The sequence below is a fragment of the Rhinopithecus roxellana genome, chromosome 12, assembly GCF_007565055.1.
Source record: "Rhinopithecus roxellana isolate Shanxi Qingling chromosome 12, ASM756505v1, whole genome shotgun sequence".
NCBI lineage: Eukaryota > Metazoa > Chordata > Mammalia > Primates > Cercopithecidae > Rhinopithecus > Rhinopithecus roxellana.
The window spans coordinates 104775615-104795039 of NC_044560.1; the positions used below are offsets into that span (position 1 = coordinate 104775615).

Below are 19425 nucleotides of genomic sequence, written 5' to 3' on the forward strand. Positions count from 1 at the left end.
TCTAGAAAACTGAAACCCCTATAGCAGAGGAGAGAATGAGGCTGGAAAAGCAGGAGCACTGTTATTCCATTCTTGTGGGGTCAGGGCAGTAGACATCTGGGTTGATGTTTAGGGAATGCTGGGCTCATTTGGGGAAGTAGGGGGGCCCCTGGGGCTGACAGGGATTGGAAGCTCTGAACTGGCCAGAGGGATGTTGCAATCCTGCCAGGGTCTTGTCTATGCCGTCCCTTTCACAACCATCCCCCTACCGCCAGGCTGACACGTGGTTGTGGGGGCACAAGGCCAGCCAACCTAGAGTCTGAGGCTGGGCCGAGGACACCCTCCCCACCAGCTGCCAGGGTCACTGGCGGTCAAAGGCAGCTGGTGGGGAAGGAATTGGACTCCAGCCTTGGGGGACGGATGTGGTGATGGGGGGAAGCAGGCTTGGTGCCAGGAGGGGCCTCAGAGGGTGAATAAGAGCAGATAAAGTGTTGGGAGGAGGTAGTCAGGCAAAGCGGCTGAGGCCCAGTGGAAGGGAGGAAGGGGCGTACACTCAGAACTTTTCAGCTGAGGGTTTTAATTTTTTGAGATGGGGTCTCACTCTGTCCCACCAGGCTGGAGTGCAGTGGAGCAATCATATCTCACTGCAGCCTCGAACTCCTGGCCTCAAGCAATCTTCCTACCTCAGCCTCTTGCGTAGCTGGGACTACAGGCATGCGCCACCACACCTGGCTAGTTTTTGAATTTTTTTGTAGAAATGAGGTTTCCCTATATTGCTCAGGCTGGTCTCGAACTCCTGGTCTCAAGCGATCCTCCCTCAGCTTCCCAAAGCGCTGGGATTACAGGCATGAGCCACTACACCTGGCTAATGCAGGTGAGGTATTTACAGTGTCGTCCAGCTAAGGAGACCCCCTCACAAAAAAGGGAGACAGAACCATCAACTTAAGAGCCCAGAGAATATCAGGGTGGTCTGAGGTGCTTCAAGGGCTGGTCTGAAAGAAATTGGAGGTGGCACGCAGGGTAGGAGTGCGGGGCCAGCTGAGACCCCAGCAACATAAAGGAAAAGCTGTTGGGGCTGAGGAGGCTTGCTAAGAGCGGGGAAGTGGGGGAAAGAGGTGGTCTAGGGACATGGTGTGAATGAGGGGCGGTCGCGATCACAGGGTTATTACTGGAAGGCCCCTGAGGGCAGATGTCCACAGGGACAGGACGAGGCTGTCCTCTGAGTGGGGAAAGGGACTATGGTAGTCTGAGGACCCCCCAGAGTCAGGAAGATTGGGAGGTGAGAGTGCTGAACCCGTAAGGGGCTTTGGGGCTAAGGGAAGTGCCCAGGACCCCACCTGACCCCAACGCCCACGGGCCAGGGACAGAGGAGAAAAACGTGGGTGGACAGAGGGAGGCAGGCTCAGGAGGAGGAGATCGACATCAACCTGCCCCGCCCCCTCCCCAGCCTGATAAAGGTCCTGCGGGCCGGGACCTCCCACACCGGCCCTCCAGGAAGGATTCAGGTTGGTGCTGAGTGCTTGGGAGGGACACCAACCTCCACTCTGCAAGAACTCAAAAAAAGGAGATGAGGGGATCGTGGGAAGGAGGGAGGGAGGACGGTGCCACTGATCTCCTGCACCCCTCCCTCTGCCTCCAGAGTGCCCCTCCGGCCCCGCCATGAGGCTCTTCCTGTCGCTCCCGGTCCTGGTGGTGGTTCTGTCGATGGTCTTGGAAGGTAAAAGTGGGACGGGAGAATTACGGAGTTGGACTTTTGGAAGAGTGAAGGTGGCTACAGGCCTGGGTCCCGGCTTAGAGGACCTCTGAGAGCTCTGGGGCCCCTTCTGGGTCGTGGTTGCCCCATCGTGGTCGGGTGGGTCTCCAGGTTCGCCCAGGCTCAGTTCGGCAGGCGCCAAATCTGCCCAGGAGAGCCCTAGCAACCGATGACGTATTGACGCCCACACCTCTGGGATTGGCTGTCCTGCTTCTACAGCCTTGAAAGTGGGTAAGCGGGATGGGGGGCTCTGGGAGGGGTTAGTGCTGAGTAAGGCAATTCCCAGCGGCTTGAGCCCCACGCGGTCACTCCAGTATCCTCCCCATTCTAACCACATGATCCCCAAAGATCTCCTTATCCATCCCGGGATCCCATCCTAAGGGGGTTCCAATAACAAATTTTTGGCCGGGCAGGGTGGCTCACGCCTGTAACCCCAGCACTTTGGAAGGCCGAGGCGGGCAGATCACTTGAGGTCAGGAGTTCGAAACCAGCCTGGCCCACATGGTGAACTTCCGTCTCTAGTAAAAATACAAAAAATTAGCCCGGTATGGATGCACGCACCTGTAGTCCCAGTTACTCGGTAGGCTGAGGCAGGAGAATCACTTGAACCCGGGAGGAAGAGGTTGCAGTGAGCCGAGATTATACCACTGCACTCCAGCCTGGCAGACACAGCAAGACTCTGTCTCAAAAAAAAAAAAAAAAAAATTAGCCGGACGTGGTAGTGCACATCTGTAATCCCAGCTACTTGGAAGGCTGAAGCAGGAGAACTACTTGAACCCGGAAGGTGGTGGTTGTAGTGAGCCAAGATCGCACCACTGCACTCCAGCTTGGGCTACAGAGCAAGACTCCATCTCAAAAAAAAAAAAAAATTTTTTTTGAACCCCTGCCCATATTCCTGGCAGGCCCAGCCCCAGCCCAGGGGGCCCCAGATGTCTCCAGCGCCTTGGATAAGCTGAAGGAGTTTGGAAACACCCTGGAGGACAAGGCTTGGGAAGTCATCAACCGCATCAAACAGAGCGAATTTCCTGCCAAGACACGGTTAGAACCCTTCCCAGGGCACAGCAGGGCTGGAGGGTGGTTTTGGGTGGAGCCCTGGAGGATGGACCAAGATGAACAGATTGGAAAAAAAAAAACAAGTCCCAGAGAGGCTGACAACGTCCCTCTGGTCACACAGCTAGATCTCAGGGTGCTCAGACTTCAGGGACAGTTTCTCTGACTCTCATCCAGGCCACATTTTAAAAGATGGTCTTGGGCTGGGCATGGTGGCTCATGCTTGTAATCCCAGCACTTTGGGAGGCCGAGGTGGGCGGATTGCCTGAGGTCAGGAGTTCGAGACCAGTCTGGCCAACATGGTGAAACCCTGTCTCTACTAAAAATACAAAAACATTAGCCAGGTGTGGTGGCGTGCGACTGTAATCCCAGCTAGTCAGGAGGCTGAGTCAGGGGAATTGCTCGAACCAGGAAGGTGGGGGTTACAGTGAGCTGACATTGCGCCACTGAACTCCGGCCTGGGCGACAGAATGAGACTCCATCTCAGAAAAAAAAAAAAAAAAAAGATAGTCTTGCCCAGGTACAGTGGCTCACACCTGTAATCCTAGCAGTATGGGAGGCTGAGATGGGAGGACTGCTTGAGCCCAGAGGTTCAAGACCAGCCTGACCAACGTGGTAAGATCCTGTTTCTATTAGAAAAAAAAAAGATGGTGTTGTGAGATAATGAAAAATGAGGATCCAAGCTTGGCCAGACCTAGGTCCCCAGGCTGGCGTAGCACTCCATACTTCCTGTGTGATCTTGACAGGGTCATTACTGTCAGCCTCAGTTTCCTCTCCTATAAACTGGTGGTTCTGTGGGGAAGTAAAGGAGAGGGCCTACAGGGTGTCTGGTACATGTAGATGCTCAGTACATCATCAAACCCACCCTTGCTCCCTTTGGCAAGTTAGAGAGTCATTCATTCCTTAAAAAATATTTATTGAGCATCTGCTAAGTGTTGGAAACTGTTTCAACGTGGGGAATAAAACAGTGAAGAATGTGCAGAGCACGGTGACTCACACCTGTAATCCCAGCACCTTGGAAGGCCGAGACGGTCAGGAGTGCGAGAACCCCGTGTCTACTAGAAATACAAAAAAAATTAGCCGGGCATGGTGGCCCACGCCTGCAGTCCCAGCTACTTGGGAGGCTGAGGCAAGAGGAACCTTTGAGCCCAGGAGATTGAGGCTGCAGTGCGCCATGTTTGTGCCACTGCATTCTAGCCTGGGTAACAGAATGTGATCCTGTCTCAACAACAACAAAAAAAAAAAAGAAAGAAAAGAAAGAAGGAAGGGAGGAAGGGAGGGAGGGAGGGAGGGAGGGAAAAGAAAAGAAAAAGGAAGGAATCAAAAAATCCAGCCAGGCCTAAACTTAGAAAGATTGTTTGGAGGCCAGGCACAGTGCCTCACACCTGTAATCCCAGCACTTTGGGAGGCCAAGGCAAGCGGATCGCCTGAGGTCGGGAGTTCAAGACCAGCCTGACTATCACGGAGAAACCCCATCTCTACTAAAAATACAAAATTAGCCAGGTGTAGTGGTGCATGCCTGTAGTCCTAGCTACTCGGGAGTCTAAGGAGGAGAATCACTTGAACCCGGGAGGCGGAGGTTGCAGTGAGCTGAGATCGTGCCACTGCACTCCAGCCTGGGTGACAAGGCGGAAAAAAAAAAAAAAAAAAAAAAAACTCCGGGCACGGTGGCTCACGCCAGTAATCCCAGCACTATGGGAGGCCGAGCAGGCGGATCATGAGGTCAGGAGTTCAAGACTAGCCTGCTCAACATAATGAAACCCTCTCTATACTAAAAATACAAAAATTAGCTGGGTGTGGTGCCAGACACCTATAGTCCTAGCTACTCAGGAGTCTGAGGCAGGAGAATCACTTGAACCTGGGAGGCAGAGGTTGCAGTGAGCCGAGACAGCGCCATTGCACTCTAGTCTGGGTGACAGAGCGAAACTATATATCAAAAAAAAAAAATAAGGGGTTGGTAGCAAGAGATGACCGGCCTTGAAAGCCAGGCCAGGGTGAAGCATTTCTTATTTTTATTTTATTTTACTTTTACTTTTTTTTTTTTTTTTTTTTTTGAGATAGAGTCTTGCTCTGTCGCCCACGCTGGAGTGCAGTGGTGCGACCTTGGCTCACTGTAAGCTCTGCCTCCCGGGTTCATGCCATTCTCCTGCCTCAACCTCCCAAGTAGCTGGGACTACAGGTGTCCGCCACCACGTTGGCTAATTTTTTGTATTTTTAGTAGACATGGGGTTTCACCATGTTAGCCAGGATGGTCTCAATCTCCTGACCTCTTGATCCACCCACCTCAGCCTCCCAAAGTGCTGGGATTACAGGTGTGAGCCACGCACCTGGTCTTATTTTTTATTTTTTTATTTTTTGAGACGGAGTCTTGCTCTGTTGCCCAGGCTGGAGTACAGTGGTGCGATCTGGTCTCACTGCAAACTCCACCTCCTGGGTTCAGGCAATTCTCCTACCTCAGCCTCATAAGTACCTGGAACTACAGGTGTGCAACACCACGCATGGTATTTTTTGTATTTTTAGTAAAGACGAGATTTCACCATGTTGCCCAGGCTGGTCTCAAACTCCTGACCTCAAGTGATCTGCCTGCCTTGGCCTCCCAAAATGCTGGGATTACAGGCATGAGCCACCATGCCCAACTAAGGGTAAAGTGTTTAGACTTCAATGTGTTCTGGTCCATCTGGGAAACTAAAGCACAGAAGTTGGCCCGCCCAGCCCAGCGGACCTCCTAATCCCACATACAGTGGGGATGGAGATTCAGGAAGGGGAAGAGGTGGGAGTCAGGTAGCAGGTAGAATTTGGACAGCCTGGGAGGGAGCTGCACACAGTGACCCCCTTCCTTATCCCTCCCCACAGGGATTGGTTTTCAGAGACATTTCGGAAAGTGAAGGAGAAACTGAAGATTAACTCATGAGCACCTGAAGGGTGACATCCCAGGAGAGGGCTCTGATATTTCCCACACCCCAATGCCTGTGCTGAGGACTCCCTCCATGTGCCCCAGGTGCCACCAATAAAAATCCTATAGAAAATTCTCTCCTGAGTGCTTCTTTACTCTGAGGAAGGGGCTACGGGAGAGGGTAGGGGCTTCCAGAGAGGGTAGGGGGTGCGGGAGAGGGCAGGAGCTGAACCTTAGGGACTCCTGACAAGTCCTCCAATGCCCCATCTCCTTCCCCTGTGCTGAGGATGTTTGAACTCCATGGTGTCAAAAGAATCTTCCTAAGAACCTTGCAAACTGGGCCTTATTAATCCCATAAGGGCATTTAGGCCCAGAGAGGTGAGGCTACTTGTATAAGGTCACACAGCCAGGAAGTGGAGAACTGGAACTTGATTGAACCCTCAGCCTGGCAATGTCACTATGCTACACTTTCCTAGTGTGGTCTACCCAAGATGAGGGGCTGAGGGTTTTTTTGTTTTTGTTTTTGTTTTGAGGCAGACTCTCACTCTGTCCCCCAGGATGGAGTACGGTGCCTCCGCCTCCCAGGTTCAAGGGATTCTCCTGCCTCAGCCTCCCAAGTAGCTGGGATTACAGGCATGTGCCACCACACCCAGCTAATTTTTGTATTTTTAGTAGAGACAGGGTTTCATCATGTTGGCCAGGCTGGTCTCCAACTCCTGCGCTTAAGCAATCCTCCTGTCTTGGCCTCCCAAAGTATTAGGATTACAGGCGTGAGCCACTGTGCCTGGCTCTTATGGAAAATTAAACCACATACACATGAGAAACAACCCTATGAACCCTATGTAATTTATATATATATATATATATATATATATATATATATATTTTTTTTTTTTTTTTGAGACGAAGTCTGGCCCTGTCACCCAGGCTTGAGTGCACTTGCACGATCTCCACTCACTGCAGCCTTGCAAACTCCACCACCTGAGTTCAAGGGATTCTCCTGCCTCAGCCTCCTGAGTAGCTGGGATTATAGGCATGTGCCACCATGCCCAGCTAATTTTTTTGTATTTTTAGTAGAAACAGAATTTCGTCATGTTGGCCAGGCTGGTCTCAAACTCCTGGCCTTAAGTGATCCACCCGCCTTGGCTTCCCAAAGTGCTGGGAATACAGGTGTGAGCCACCGCGCCCAACTTAAGATTGCATAAGAAAAATATTTGTAAGCCACATATCTAATAAGGGGTTAATATTCAGGCCAGGCGAATTGGCTCATGCCTATAATCCCAACACTTTGGGAGGCTGAGGCAGGCCAATCTCCTGAAGTCAAGAGTTCGAGACCTGCCTGACCAACATGATGAAACCCTGTCTCTACTAAAAATACAAAAATATTAGCCAGGTGGGGTGGTACATGCCTGTAATCACAGCTACTCGGGAGGCTGAGGCAAGAGAATCCCTTGAACCCATGAGTCAAAGGTTGCAGTGAGCCAAGATTGCACCACTACCCCCTCCAGCCTGGGCGACAGAGTGGGACTCCATCTCAACAACAACAACAAAAAAAAACACGTCAAAATATATAAGAGACTCCTACAATCCTAGTTGGAACATCAAACACCACAACCATTGTGGAAAACAGTATGGGGTTTCCTCAAAACATTAAAGATAGAACTCCCAAATGATCCAGCAATCCCACTTCTGGGTATTTATTCAAAAGAATTGAAATCAGGACCTTGAAGAGATACCCGCCCTCCTATGTTCACTGCAGCTCTGCTCAATACCCAAGATATGGAAACAACCTAAATGTTTATCAACAGATGAATGGGTCAAGAAAATGCGGTCTATACATGCAATGGAATGTAACCCAGCCTTAAAAAGGAAACCCTGAGGCCGGGCTCGGTGGCTCATGCTTGTAATCCCAGCACTTTGGGAGGCTAAGGCGGGCGGATCACTTGAGGCCAGGAGTTGGAGACCATCCTGGCCAAAATAATGAAACCCCATCTCTACTAAAAGTACAAAAAAAATTAGCCAGGCCTGGTGGCGGGTTCCTGTAAACCCAGCTACTCAAGAGGCTGAGGCAGGAGAATCACTTGAACCCAGGAGGCAGAGGTTGCAGTGAGTGGAGATCACGTTGTTGCACTCCAGCCTGCGCAACAACAGGAAAACTCCAACTCAAAAAAAAAAAAAGGAACTCCCGAAGCCAGGCTCAGTGGCTCACACCTGTAATCCCAGCACTTTGGGATCCCAAGGCAGGAGGATCACTCGAGGCCAGGAGTTGGAGACCATTCTGGCCAACATGGTGAAACCCCGTCTCTGCTAAAAATACAAAAATTAGCAAGGGTTGGTGGCCGGCGCCTGTAATCCCAGCTACTCGGTAGGCTAAGGCATGAGAATCACTTGAACCCAGGAGGTGGAGGCTGCAATAAGCTGAGATCATGCCACTGCACTTCAGCCTGGACATCAAAGCAAGACTCCATCTCAAAACATAAAAGGAAATCCTGAAGCGGGGCATGGTGGCTTATGCCTGTAATCCCAGCGCTTTGGAAGGCTAAACTGGGAGGATCACTTGAGGCCAGGAGTTCGAGACCAGCCTGGGTAACATGGTGAGACACCGTCTCTACCAAAAAGAGAAGAAAGAAAGATAATAAATAAATGTATAAATATTACTCTCTGGGGTTAATGCATCCCCTTCTCCCCCAAAATCAACTCTCCAAACTCCTATACTCTCCTCTCTTCTCTCTCAGCAGCCTGTTAGAACTCAAGTCAGATTTTTTTTGTTTTTTGAGACAGAGTCTCACTCTTGTTGCCCAGGCTGGAGTGCAGTGGCACCATCTCAGCCCACTGCAACCTCTGCCTCCCAGGTTCAAGCCTGCCTGGCTCTCTCCTCACTTCTTCCAGTTCTCTTCCAAAATCATCCCCTGCTACATGTGGTGGCACATGCCTGTAATCCTAACACTTTGAGAGGCCAAGTTGGGAGGATTGCTTCAGCTCAGGAGTTCAAGATCAGCCTGGGCAATAGCAAGACCCCATCCGTCCTAAAAAAAAAAAAAAAAAAAAAAAAAAAAAATGTGCTGGGCATGGTGGTGGACACCTTGGGGTTCCAGCTATGTGGGAGGCTGAGGTAGGAGGATGGCTTTGAATCAGGGAAGATGAGGTTGCAGTGAGCCATGTTCTGAATTAGATACTGGTGATGATTATGCAACCTTTCTGATATAGGAAAAACCATTGAACTATACATTTTCAAACGGTAAATGTAGCCGGACACGGTGGCTCATGTCTGTAACCCCAGCACATTTGGAGGCCGAGGTGGGGAGATCACCTGAGGCTGGGAGTTTGAGACCAGCCTAACCAACATGGAGAAACCCCATCTCTATTAATACAAAAAATTAGACGGGCATGGTGGCACACACCTGTAATCCCAGCTACTCCAGAGGCTGAGGCAGGAGAATCGCTTGAACCCAGGAGGCAGAGGCTGCGGTGAGCCGAGATCACACCATTGTACTGCAGCCTGGGCAACAAGAGCGAAACTCCATCTCAAAAAAACAAATTAATAATTAATTAAGAAATTAGCCAGGCGTGGTGGCGGGTGCCTGGAGTCTCAGCTACTTGGGAGGCTGAGGCACGAGAATTTCTTGAACCTGTGGGGTGGAGGCTACAGTGAGCCTAGATTCTCCCACTGCACTCCAGCCTGGGCAACAGAGTGAGACTCCATCTCAAAAAAATAAATAAATAAAAGGGTAAATTTTATGGAATGTGAATTATAATTCAATTTTTCAACATGCATTAGGAGGGACATTTCAAACTCTTTTTTACCCCAGCCTTCCCTACCATCACCCAGAGCATCCAGCCAGGAGGGGAGTGGCTAGAGACACCAGAAGATTAGCAGGGAGGAGGGTGCAGGTATTTGGGGGATGAGGGGGTGGGATTCAGACCAGGGCCAGGACCCAGGGATAGAGAGAAAGAGATGAGAGTGGTTTGGGGGCTTGGTGACTTAGAGAACAGAGCTGTAGGCTCAGAGGCACACAGGAGTTTCTGGGCTCACCCCGCCCCCTTCCAACCCCTCAGTTCCCATCCTCCAACAGCTGTTTGTGTGCTGCCTCTGAAGTCCAGCCTGAACAACCTTCAGCCTGCTCCTATCCCTAAAATGGGCAAACATTGCAAGCAGCAAACAGCAAACACACAGCCCTCCCTGCGTGCTGACCTTGGAGCTGGGGCAGAGGTCAGAGACCTCCCTGGGCCCACGCCACCTCCAACATCCACTTGACCTCTTGAATTTTGGTGGAGAGGGGCAGAGGTTGTCCTGGCGTGGTTTAGGTAGTGTGAGAGGGTCTGGGTTCAAAACCACTTGCTGGTAGGGAAGTAAGTGGCTACGCCCCCACCCCGAAGCCTGTTTCCCCATCTGTACAATGGAAATGATAAAGATGCTCACCTGATAGCGTTTTTGTGGCAAATAAGTAAGTTTTTTTCTTTTGTTTTGTTTTGAGACAGAGTGTCGCTCTGTCACCCAGGCTGGAGTGCGGTGGCATGATCTCGGCTCACTGCAAGCTCCACCTCCCGGGTTCACGCCATTCTCCTGCCTCAGCCTCTCGAGTAGCTGGGACTACAGGCGCCCGCCACCATGCCCGGCTAATTTTTTGTACTTTTAGTAGAGACGGGGTTTCACCGTGTTAGCCAGGATGGTCTCGATCTCCTGAAACTGGTGATCTACCCGCCTCGGCCTGCCAAAGTGTTGGGATTACAGGTATAAGCCACGCGCCCGGCTTGTTTTGTTTTTGAGACGGAGTTTCGCTCTTATTGCCCAGGCTGGAGTGCAATGGCATGATCTCATCTCACCACAACCTCTACCTGCCTCAGCCTCCCAAGTAGCTGGGATTACAAACATGTGCCACCACACCTGGCACATTTTGTATTTTTAGTAGAGACCAGGTTTTTCCATGTTGGTCAGCCTCAGCCTCCCAAAGTGCTAAGATTACAGGCGTGAGCCACTGCAGCCGGCTGAATTTTTTTTTTTTTTTTTTTTTTTTTTTTTTTGAGACGGAGTCTCGCTTTGTCGCCCAGGTTGGAGTGCAGTGGCCAGATCTCAGCTCACTGCAAGCTCCGCCTCCCGGGTTGACGCCATTCTCCTGCCTCAGCCTCCCGAGTAGCTGGGACTACAGGCGCCCGCCACCTCGCCCGGCTAGTTTTTTGTAGTTTTTTAGTAGAGATGGGGTTTCACCGTGTTAGCCAGGATGGTCTCGATCTCCTGACCTCGTGATCCGCCCGTCTCGGCCTCCCAAAGTGCTGGGATTACAGGCTTGAGCCACCGCGCCCGGCCTTTTTTTTTTTTTTTTTGAGACGGAGTCTCGCTCTGTCGCCCAGGCTGGAGTGCAGTGGCCGGATCTCAGCTCACTGCAAGCTCCGCCTCCCGTGTTTACGCCATTCTCCTGCCTCAGCCTCCCGAGTAGCTGGGACTACAGGCACCAGCCACCTCGCCCGGCTAGCTTTTTGTATTTTTTAGTAGAGACGGGGTTTCACCGTGTTAGCCAGGATGGTCTCGAACTCCTGACCTCGTGATCCACCCGTCTCGGCCTCCCAAAGTGCTGGGATTACAGGCTTGAGCCACCGCGCCTGGCCTTTTTTTTTTTTTTTTTTTTGAGATGGAGTCTGGCTCTGTCATCCAGGCTGGAGTGCAATGGCACCATCTCAGCTCACTGCGACCTCTGCCTCCCCATTTCAAGCGATTCTTGCGCCTCAGCCTCCCAAGTAGCTGGGATTACAGGCCTGTGCCACCACACCCGGCTAATTTTTTCTATTTTTAACAGGGACAGGGTTTCACCAGCTGGTCAGGCTGGTCTCAAACTCCTGACCTCAAATGATCCACCCGCCTAGGCCTCCCAAAGTGCTCGGATTACAGGCGTGGGCCACCGCGCCTGGCCAAATTTTTATTTTTTTTCTAGGGATAAGGTCTTATTATGTTGCCCAGGCTGGTCTCAAACTCCTGGGCTCAAGCAGATCCTCCCGCCTCAGCTTCCCAAAGTGGTGGGATTACAGGTGTGAGCCACTGCGCCCAGTCAGTAGCCCCCTCTTTGCCCCTCACTGAGCCCTACTGAATGTTCTTGGTTGGGCGAGAGTTTCCCCATCTAGAAAACTGAAACCCCTATAGCAGAGGAGAGGATGAGGCTGGAAAAGCAGGAGCACTGTTATTCTATTCTTGTGGGGTCAGGGAAGCAGACATCTGGGTGGATGTTTGGGGAATGCTGGGCTCAGGTGGGGAAGTAGGGGGGCCCCATGGGGCTGGGGCTGACAGGGACTGGAAGCTCTGAACTGGCCAGAGGGATGTTGCAATCCTGCCAGGGTCTTGTCTATGTCGTCCCTTTCACAACCATCCCCCTACCACCAGGCTGACACGTGGTTGTGGGGGCACAAGGCCAGCCAACCTAGAGTCTGAGGCTGGGCCGAGGACACCCTCCCCACCAGCTGCCAGGGTCACTGGCGGTCAAAGGCAGCTGGTGGGGAAGGAATTGGACTCCAGCCTTGGGGGACGGATCTGGTGATGGGGGGAAGTAGGCTTGGTGCCAGGAGGGACCTTGGAGGGTGAATAAGAGCAGATAAGAGTGTTGGGGTGAGGCAAAGGGGGTGAGTCCCGGTGGAAGGGAGGAAGGGACATACACTCAGAACTTTTCAGCTGAGGGTTTTACTTTTTTGAGATGGGGTATCACTCTGTCCCACCAGGCTGGAGTGCAGTGGAGCAATCACAGCTCACTGCAGCCTCGAACTCCTGGGCTCAAGTAATCTTCCTACCTCAGCCTCCTGAGTAACTGGGACTACAGGTGTGCGCCACCACACCCAGCTAATTTTTGAATTTTTTTGTAGAGATGAGGTCTCCCTATGTTGCCCAGGCTGGTCTTGAACTCCTGGTCTCAAGCGATCCTCCCTCCTCAGCTTCCCAGAGCGCTGGGATTACAGGCATGAGCCACCACGCCTGGCTAATGCAGGTGAGGTTTTTACAGTGTCGTGCAGCTAAGGTGACCCCCTCGCAAAAAAGGGACACTGAGAACCATCAAGTTAAGAGCCCAGAGAATATCAGGGTGGTCTGGGGTGCTTCAAGGGCTGATCTGAAAGAAATTGGAGGTGGCACGCGGGGTAGGAGTGCGGGGCCAACTGAGAGACCCCAGCAACATAAAGGAAATGCTGTTCGGGCTGAGGAGGCTTGCTAAGAGAGAAGTAGGGGAAAGAGGTGGTCTAGGGATACAGTGTGAATGAGGGGTGGATGAGATCACAGGGTTATTACTGGAAGGCCCCTGAGGGAAGATGTCCACAGGGACAGGACGAGGCTGTCCTCTGAGTTGAGGAAAGGGGCTATGGTAGTCTGAGGACCCCCTAGAGTCAGGGAGATTGGGAGGTGAGGGTGCTGAATGGTAAAGGGCTTTGGGGCTAAGGGAAGTGCCCAGGACCCCACCTGACCCCAGCGCTCACGGGCCAGGGGCAGAGGAGAAAAACCTGGGTGGGCAGAAGGAGGCAGGCTCAGGAGGAGAGAGATCAACATCAACCTGCCCCGCCCCCTCCCCAGCCTGATAAAGGTCCTGCTGGTGGTACAGGACCTCCCAACCGAGCCCTCCAGCAAGAAGTCAGGTTGGTGCTGTGTGCTTGGGAGGGACACCAGCCTCCACGCTGCAAGAACTCAAAAAAAGGAGATGAGGGGATCGTGGGAGGGAGAAAGGGAGGCACGGAGGAGGGTGCTACTGATCCCTCTGCCTCCAGAGTGCCCCTCCGGCCCCGCCCTGAGGCTCTTCCTGTGGCTCCCGGTCCTGGTGGTGGTTCTGTTGATGGTCTTGGAAGGTAAAAGTGGAATGAGAGAATTGCGGAGTTGGACTTTTGGAAGAGTGAAGGTGGCTACAGGCCTGGGTCCCGGCTTAGAGGACCTCTGAGAGCTCTGGGGGCCCCCTCCGGGTCGTGGTTGCCCCATCGTGGTCGGGTGGGTCTCCAGATTCTCCCAGGTTCAGTCCGGCAGGCGCCAAATCTGCCCACGAGAGCCCTAGCATCTGATGACGTATTGACGCCCACACCTCTGGGATTGGCTGTCCTCCTTCTACAGCCTTGAAAGTGGGTGATCAGGGCGAGGGGCTGTGGGAGGAGGTCAGTGCTGAGTAAGGCAATTCCCAGCGGCTTCAGCCCCACGCGGTCACTCCAGTATCCTCCCCATTCTAACCACATGATCCCCAAGGATCTCCTTATCCATCCCGGGATCGCATCCTAAGGAGGTTCCAATAACAAATTTTTGGCAGGGTGCGGTGGCTCATGCCTGTAATCTCAGCACTTTGGGAGGCCGAGGCGGGCAGATCACTTGAGGTCAGGAGTTCGAAACCAGCCTGGCCCACATGGTGAAACCCCATCTCTACTAAAAATACAAAACAATTAGCCAGTTGTGGTGGCGCGCGTTTGTAATCCCAGCTACTTGGGAGACTGAGGCAGGAGAACTGCTTGAACCCAGGAAGTGGAGGTAGCAGTGAGCCGAGATCATAGCACTTGACACGGCAAGTCTCCATCTCAAAAAGAAAAAAAATTTTTGCACCGCTGCCCATCTTCCTGGCAGGCCCAACCCCAGCCCAGGGGGTTCCGGACGTCTCCAACCCCTTTGATGTCCTGGAGGAGTTTGGAAAGACCCTGGAGGACAATGTTCGGGAAGTCATCAAACTCATCACACAGAGTGAACTTCCTGCCAAGACGCGGTTAGAACCCTTCCCAGGGCAAAGCAGGGCTGGGGTGTGTTTGCGTGGAGCCCTGGAGGATGGTCCAAGATGGACAAATTGAAAAAAAACAAGTCCCAGAGAGGCTGACAACATCCTTCTGGTCACACAGCTAGATCTCAAGGATCTCAGACTTCAGGGACAGTTTCCCGGACTCCCATCCAGGCCACATTTTAAAAGATGGTCTTGGGCTGGGCGCCGTGGCTCACACCTGTAATCCCAACACTTTGGGAGGCCTAGGTGGGCAGATTGCCTGAGATCAGGAGTTCAAGACCAGCCTGGCCAACATGGTGAAACCCTGTCTCTACTAAAAATACAAAAAAATTCGCCTGACATGGTGGCGTGAACCCGTAATCCCAACTACTCGGGAGGCTGAGTCAGGAGAATTGCTTGCACCAGGAAGGTGAGGGTTGCAATGAGCCAAGATGGTGCCACTGCACCCCAGCCTGGGCGACAAAGCAACATTCCGTCTAAAAATAAAAAAAAGAAAAGATGGTCTTGCTCAAGTACAGTGGCTCACACCTATAATCCCAGGACTGTGGGAGGATTGCTGGAGCCTAGGAGTTTGAGACCTGCCTGGCTAACATGGCAAGATCCTGTCTCTATTTTTATTTATTTTTATTTTTTTATTTTTTTGAGACAGAGTCTCGCTCTGTTGCCCAGGCTGGAGTGCAGTGGTACCATCTCGGCTCACTGCAACCTCTACCTCCCCGGTTCAAGCAATTCTCTGCCTCAGTCTCCTGACTAGCTGGGATTACAGGCACCTGCCACCACATCTGGCTAATTTTTTTTGTATTTTTATTAGAGACAGGGTTTCACATCTTGGCCAGGCTGGTCTTGAACTCCTGACCTTGTGATCCGCCTGCCTCAGCCTCCCAAAGTGCTGGGATTACAGGTGTGAGCCACCACACCCAGAGATCCTGTCTCTAAAAAAAAAAAAAAAGCCCGGGCGCAATAGCTCACGCCTGTAAACCAGCACTTTGGGAGGCCGAGTCGGGGCGATCACCTGAGGTTGGGAGTTCAAGACCAGCCTGACCAACATGGAAAAACCCCATCTCTATCAAAAATACAAAATTAGTCGGGCATGGAGGTGCATGCCTCTATTCCTAGCTACTTGGGAGGCTGAGGCAGGAGAAGCGCTTGAACCTGGGAGGCAGAGGTTGCAGTGAGCCGAGATCATGCCTCTGCACTCCAGCCTGGGCAACAATAGCGAATCCCTGTCTCAAAAAAAAAAAAAAAAAGATGGCCTTGTGGGGTAATGGAGGACCCAAACTTGGCCAGACCTGTGTCCCCAGGCTGGCACAGAGCCCCTTACTCCCTGTGTGATCTTAAGAGAGAGGCGTTACTGTGAGCCTCAGTTTCCTTCCTGTAAAATGGTGGTTCTGAGGGGAAGTGAAGGAGAAGGTCTACAGGGTGTCTGGCACATTGTAGATGCTCAGTACATCTTTAAATCCACCCTTGCTCTCTGTGGCAAGTTAGAGAATCATTCCTTAACACATATTTATTGAGCATCTGCTAAGTGCTGGAAACTGTTTCATTGTGGGCAATAAAACAGTGAAGACCATGCCGAGCACGGTGGCTCACACCTCTAATCCCAGCACTTCGGAAGGTGTGGCAGGCTGAGGTGAGTGGATTACTTGAGGTCAGGAGTTTGAGAACCCTGTCTCTACTAGAAATACAAAAAATTACCCGGGCATGATGGCATGTACCTATAGTCCCAGCTACTCGGGAGGCTGAGGGAAGAGGATCCCTTGAGCCCAGGAGATTAATGAGCTGTTTGTGCCACTTCACTCCAGCCTGGGCAACAGAATGAGACCCTGTCTCAACAAGAAAGAAAAGAAAGGAAGGAAGGAAGGAAGGAAGGAAGGAAGGAAGGAAGGAAGGAAGGAAGGAGGGAGGGAGGGAGGGAGGGAGGGAGGGAGGGAGGGAGGGAAGGAAGGAAGGAAGGAAGGAAGGAAGGAAGGGAGGGGGGAGGAAGAGGGGGAGGGGGGAGGAAGGAAGGAAGGAAGGAAGGAAAGAAGGGAGGGAGGGAAAGGGAGGGAGGCAGGAAGAGAGGGAGGGAGGGAAAATCTAACCAGGACTAAACTTAGAAAGATTGGAAGCCAGGTGTAGTGGCTCATGCCTGTAATTCCAGCACCTTGGGAGGCCAAGGCAGGCGGATCACCTGAGGTCGGGAGTTCAAGACCAGCATGACCAACACGGGGAAACTGTCGTCTCCACTAAAAATACAAAATTAGGCCAGGCACAGTGGCTCATGCCTGTTGGCTCATGCCTGTAATCCCAGCACTTTGGGAGGCCGAGGCGGGTGGGTCGCCTGAGGTCGGGAGTTTGAGACCAGCCTGACCAACAAGAAGAAAACCTGTCTCTTCTAAAAAAATACAAAAAATTAGCCGGGCATGGTGGTGCATGCCTGTAATCCCAGCTACTCGGGATGATGGGGCAGGAGAATCGCTTGAACCTGGGAGCCGGAGGTTGCAGTGAGCCGAGATCACGCCATTGCACTCCAGCCTGGGCAACAAAGGCGAAACTCTGTCAAAAAAAAAAAAGGAAGGAGGTAAGGGAGGGGAGGGGAGGGGAAGGGAAGGGAGGGGAGGGGAAGGGAAGGGAGGGGAGGGGAGGGAGGGGAGGGGAGGGGGGAGGGGAGGGAGGAGGGGGGAGGGGAGGGGGGAGGGGAGGGGGGAGAGGGGAGGGGAGGGGGGAGGGGAGGGGAGGGAAGGGGGGAGAGGGGAGGGGAGGAGGAAAGGGAGGGGGAGGGGAGGAGGAAAGGGAGGGGGAGGGGGAGGGGAGGGGAGGAGGAAGGAAGGGAGGGGAGGGGGAGGAGGGAGGGGGGAGGGAGAGGGAGGGGGGGAGGGAGAGGGAGGGAGGGGAGGGGGGAGGGGGAGGGAGGGGAGGGGGGAGGAGGGGAGGGGGGAGGAGGGGAGGGGGGAGGGGGAGGGAGGGGAGGGGGGAGGAGGGGAGGGGGGAGGAGGAGGGAGGGGAGGGGGGAGGGGGAGGGAGGGGAGGGGGGAGGGGAGAAGGAAGGAAGGAAGGAAGGAAGGAAGGAAGGACGGACGGACGGACGGAAGGACGGACGGACGGACGGACGGACGGAAGGAAGGAAGGCAGGCTGAAGGGAGAGGCAAAGGTCCTAAGCCAAGAAGGTTGATCGATAATCATAATCAAGAGCGGGTGGCATTCCAGGCATGTGAACAGCCTGGGCATAGGCAGGGAGACTGGAAAGTACCTTTGAATGAGAAGAGCTAAGGCAAGGGCAGATTGAAAGAAAGAGTTGGTAGCAAGAGATGGCAGGCCTTGAAAGCCAGGGTGAAGTTTTTCTTCTCCAGGGTGAAGTTTTTCTTTTTTTTTTTTTGTCTGAGACGGAGTCACGCTCTGTTGCCTAGGCTGGAATGCGGTGGCGTGATCTTGACTCATTGCGATCTCCACCTCCCAGGTTCAAGCAATTCTGCCTCAGCCTCCTGAGTAGCTGGCGTGCACCACCATGTGTGGCTAATTTTTGTAATTTAGTAGAGACAGGGATTCGCCATGTTGGCCAGGCTGGTCCTGAACTCCTGACCTCAAGTGATCTGCCCGTCTTGGCCTTCCAAAGTGCTGGGATTACAGGCGTGAGCCACCATGCCCAGTCAAGGGTAAAGTGTTTAGACTTCATCGTACTCTGGTCCATCTGGGAAACTAAAGCACAGAAGTTGGCCCACCCAGCCCAGCAGTCCTCTTAATCCCACAGACAGTGGGGATGGAGATTCAGGAAGGGGAAGAGGTGGGAGTCAGGTAGCAGGTAGAATTTGGACAGCCTGGGAGGGAGCTGCACACAGTGACCCCCTTCCTTATCCCTCCCCACAGGGATTGGTTTTCAGAGATATTTGGAAAGTGAAGGAGAAACTCAAGATTAACTCATGAGCACCTTTCCCACACCCCAGCACCTGTGCTGAGGACTGCCTCCATGTGGCGCCAGGTGCCACCAATAAAAAGCCTATAGAAAATTCTCTCCTGAGTGCTTCTTCACTGTGGGCCAGGGGTGCCGGAGAGGGTAGGGGCTGCGGGAGAGGGCAGAGGCTGTACCTCAGGGACTCCTCACAAGCCCTCCAATGCCCCATCTACTTGCCCTGTGCTAAGGATGTTTTAACTCCGTGGTCTCAAAAGGATCTTCCTAAGAACGTTGCAAACTGGGCCTTATTAATCCCATAAGGGCATTGAGGCCCAGAGAGGTAAGGCTACTTGTATAAAGTCACACAGCCAGGAAGTGGAGAACTGGGACTAGATTGAACCCTCAACCTGGCAATGTCACTATGCTACTCTTTTCCTGGTGTGGTCTACCCGAGATGAGGAGTTGAGGTTTTTTTTATGTTTTGAAGTTTTGAAACGGAGTTTCGCTCCTCTTGCCCAGGCTGGAGTACAATGGCGTAATCTCAGTTCACTGCAACCTCTGCTTCCCAGGTTCAAGTGATTCTCTTGCCTCAACCTCCCAAGTAGCTGGGATTACAGGTGTGCGCCACCACACCTGGCTAATTGTTGTATTTTTAGTAGAGATGAGGTTTCTCCATGTTGATCAGGTTGGTCTCGAACTCCTGACTTCACATGATCCGCCTGCCTCGGCCTCCCAATGTGCTGGGATTACAGGCATGAGCCACCGTGCCTGGCCTTTTTTTTTTTTCTTGACACAGAGTCTCACTCTGTCCCCCAGGCTGGAGTGTAATGGTGTGATCTCAGCTCACTGCAACCTCTACCTCCTGGTTTCAATGGATTCTCCTGCCTTAGCCTCCCTAGTAGCTGGGATTACAGGCATGTGCCACCACCCCCAGATAATTTTTTTGTATTTTTAGTAGAGATGGAGTTTTGCTATGTTGGCCAGGCTGGTCTCAAACTCCTGACGTCAAGTGATCCACCCGCCTTGGCATCCCAAAGTGCTGGGACTACAGGTGTGAGCCACCTTGCCCAGCTTAAGATTTCATAAGAACAATATTTGTTGTTTTGTTGTTGTTGTTGTTGTTTTTTTTTTGAGGCGGAGTCTCACTCTGTCGCCCGGACTGGAGTGCAGT

At 52.6% G+C, this 19425-nt stretch overlaps 2 protein-coding genes across 2 annotated transcripts; both read left to right on the forward strand.

Moving 5' to 3' along the window:
* The first annotated feature begins 1375 nt into the window (after positions 1 to 1375).
* APOC1 (apolipoprotein C1) lies at positions 1376 to 5811 on the forward strand. Its single transcript, XM_010377512.1, has 4 exons — positions 1376 to 1484; positions 1619 to 1696; positions 2635 to 2770; positions 5636 to 5811. The coding sequence occupies exons 2-4, from the start codon at positions 1639 to 1641 to the stop codon at positions 5691 to 5693; spliced, it is 252 nt and encodes an 83-aa protein (XP_010375814.1). The 5' UTR covers positions 1376 to 1484; positions 1619 to 1638; the 3' UTR covers positions 5694 to 5811.
* Positions 5812 to 13339: 7528 nt separating this feature from the next.
* Positions 13340 to 18339, forward strand: LOC104673505 (apolipoprotein C-I, acidic form). The gene is made up of 3 exons (XM_010377571.2): positions 13340 to 13484; positions 14239 to 14374; positions 18230 to 18339. Exons 1-3 carry the CDS (start codon positions 13340 to 13342, stop codon positions 18258 to 18260), a joined length of 312 nt encoding a protein of 103 aa, XP_010375873.2. The 3' UTR covers positions 18261 to 18339.
* Positions 18340 to 19425: the final 1086 nt, after the last annotated feature.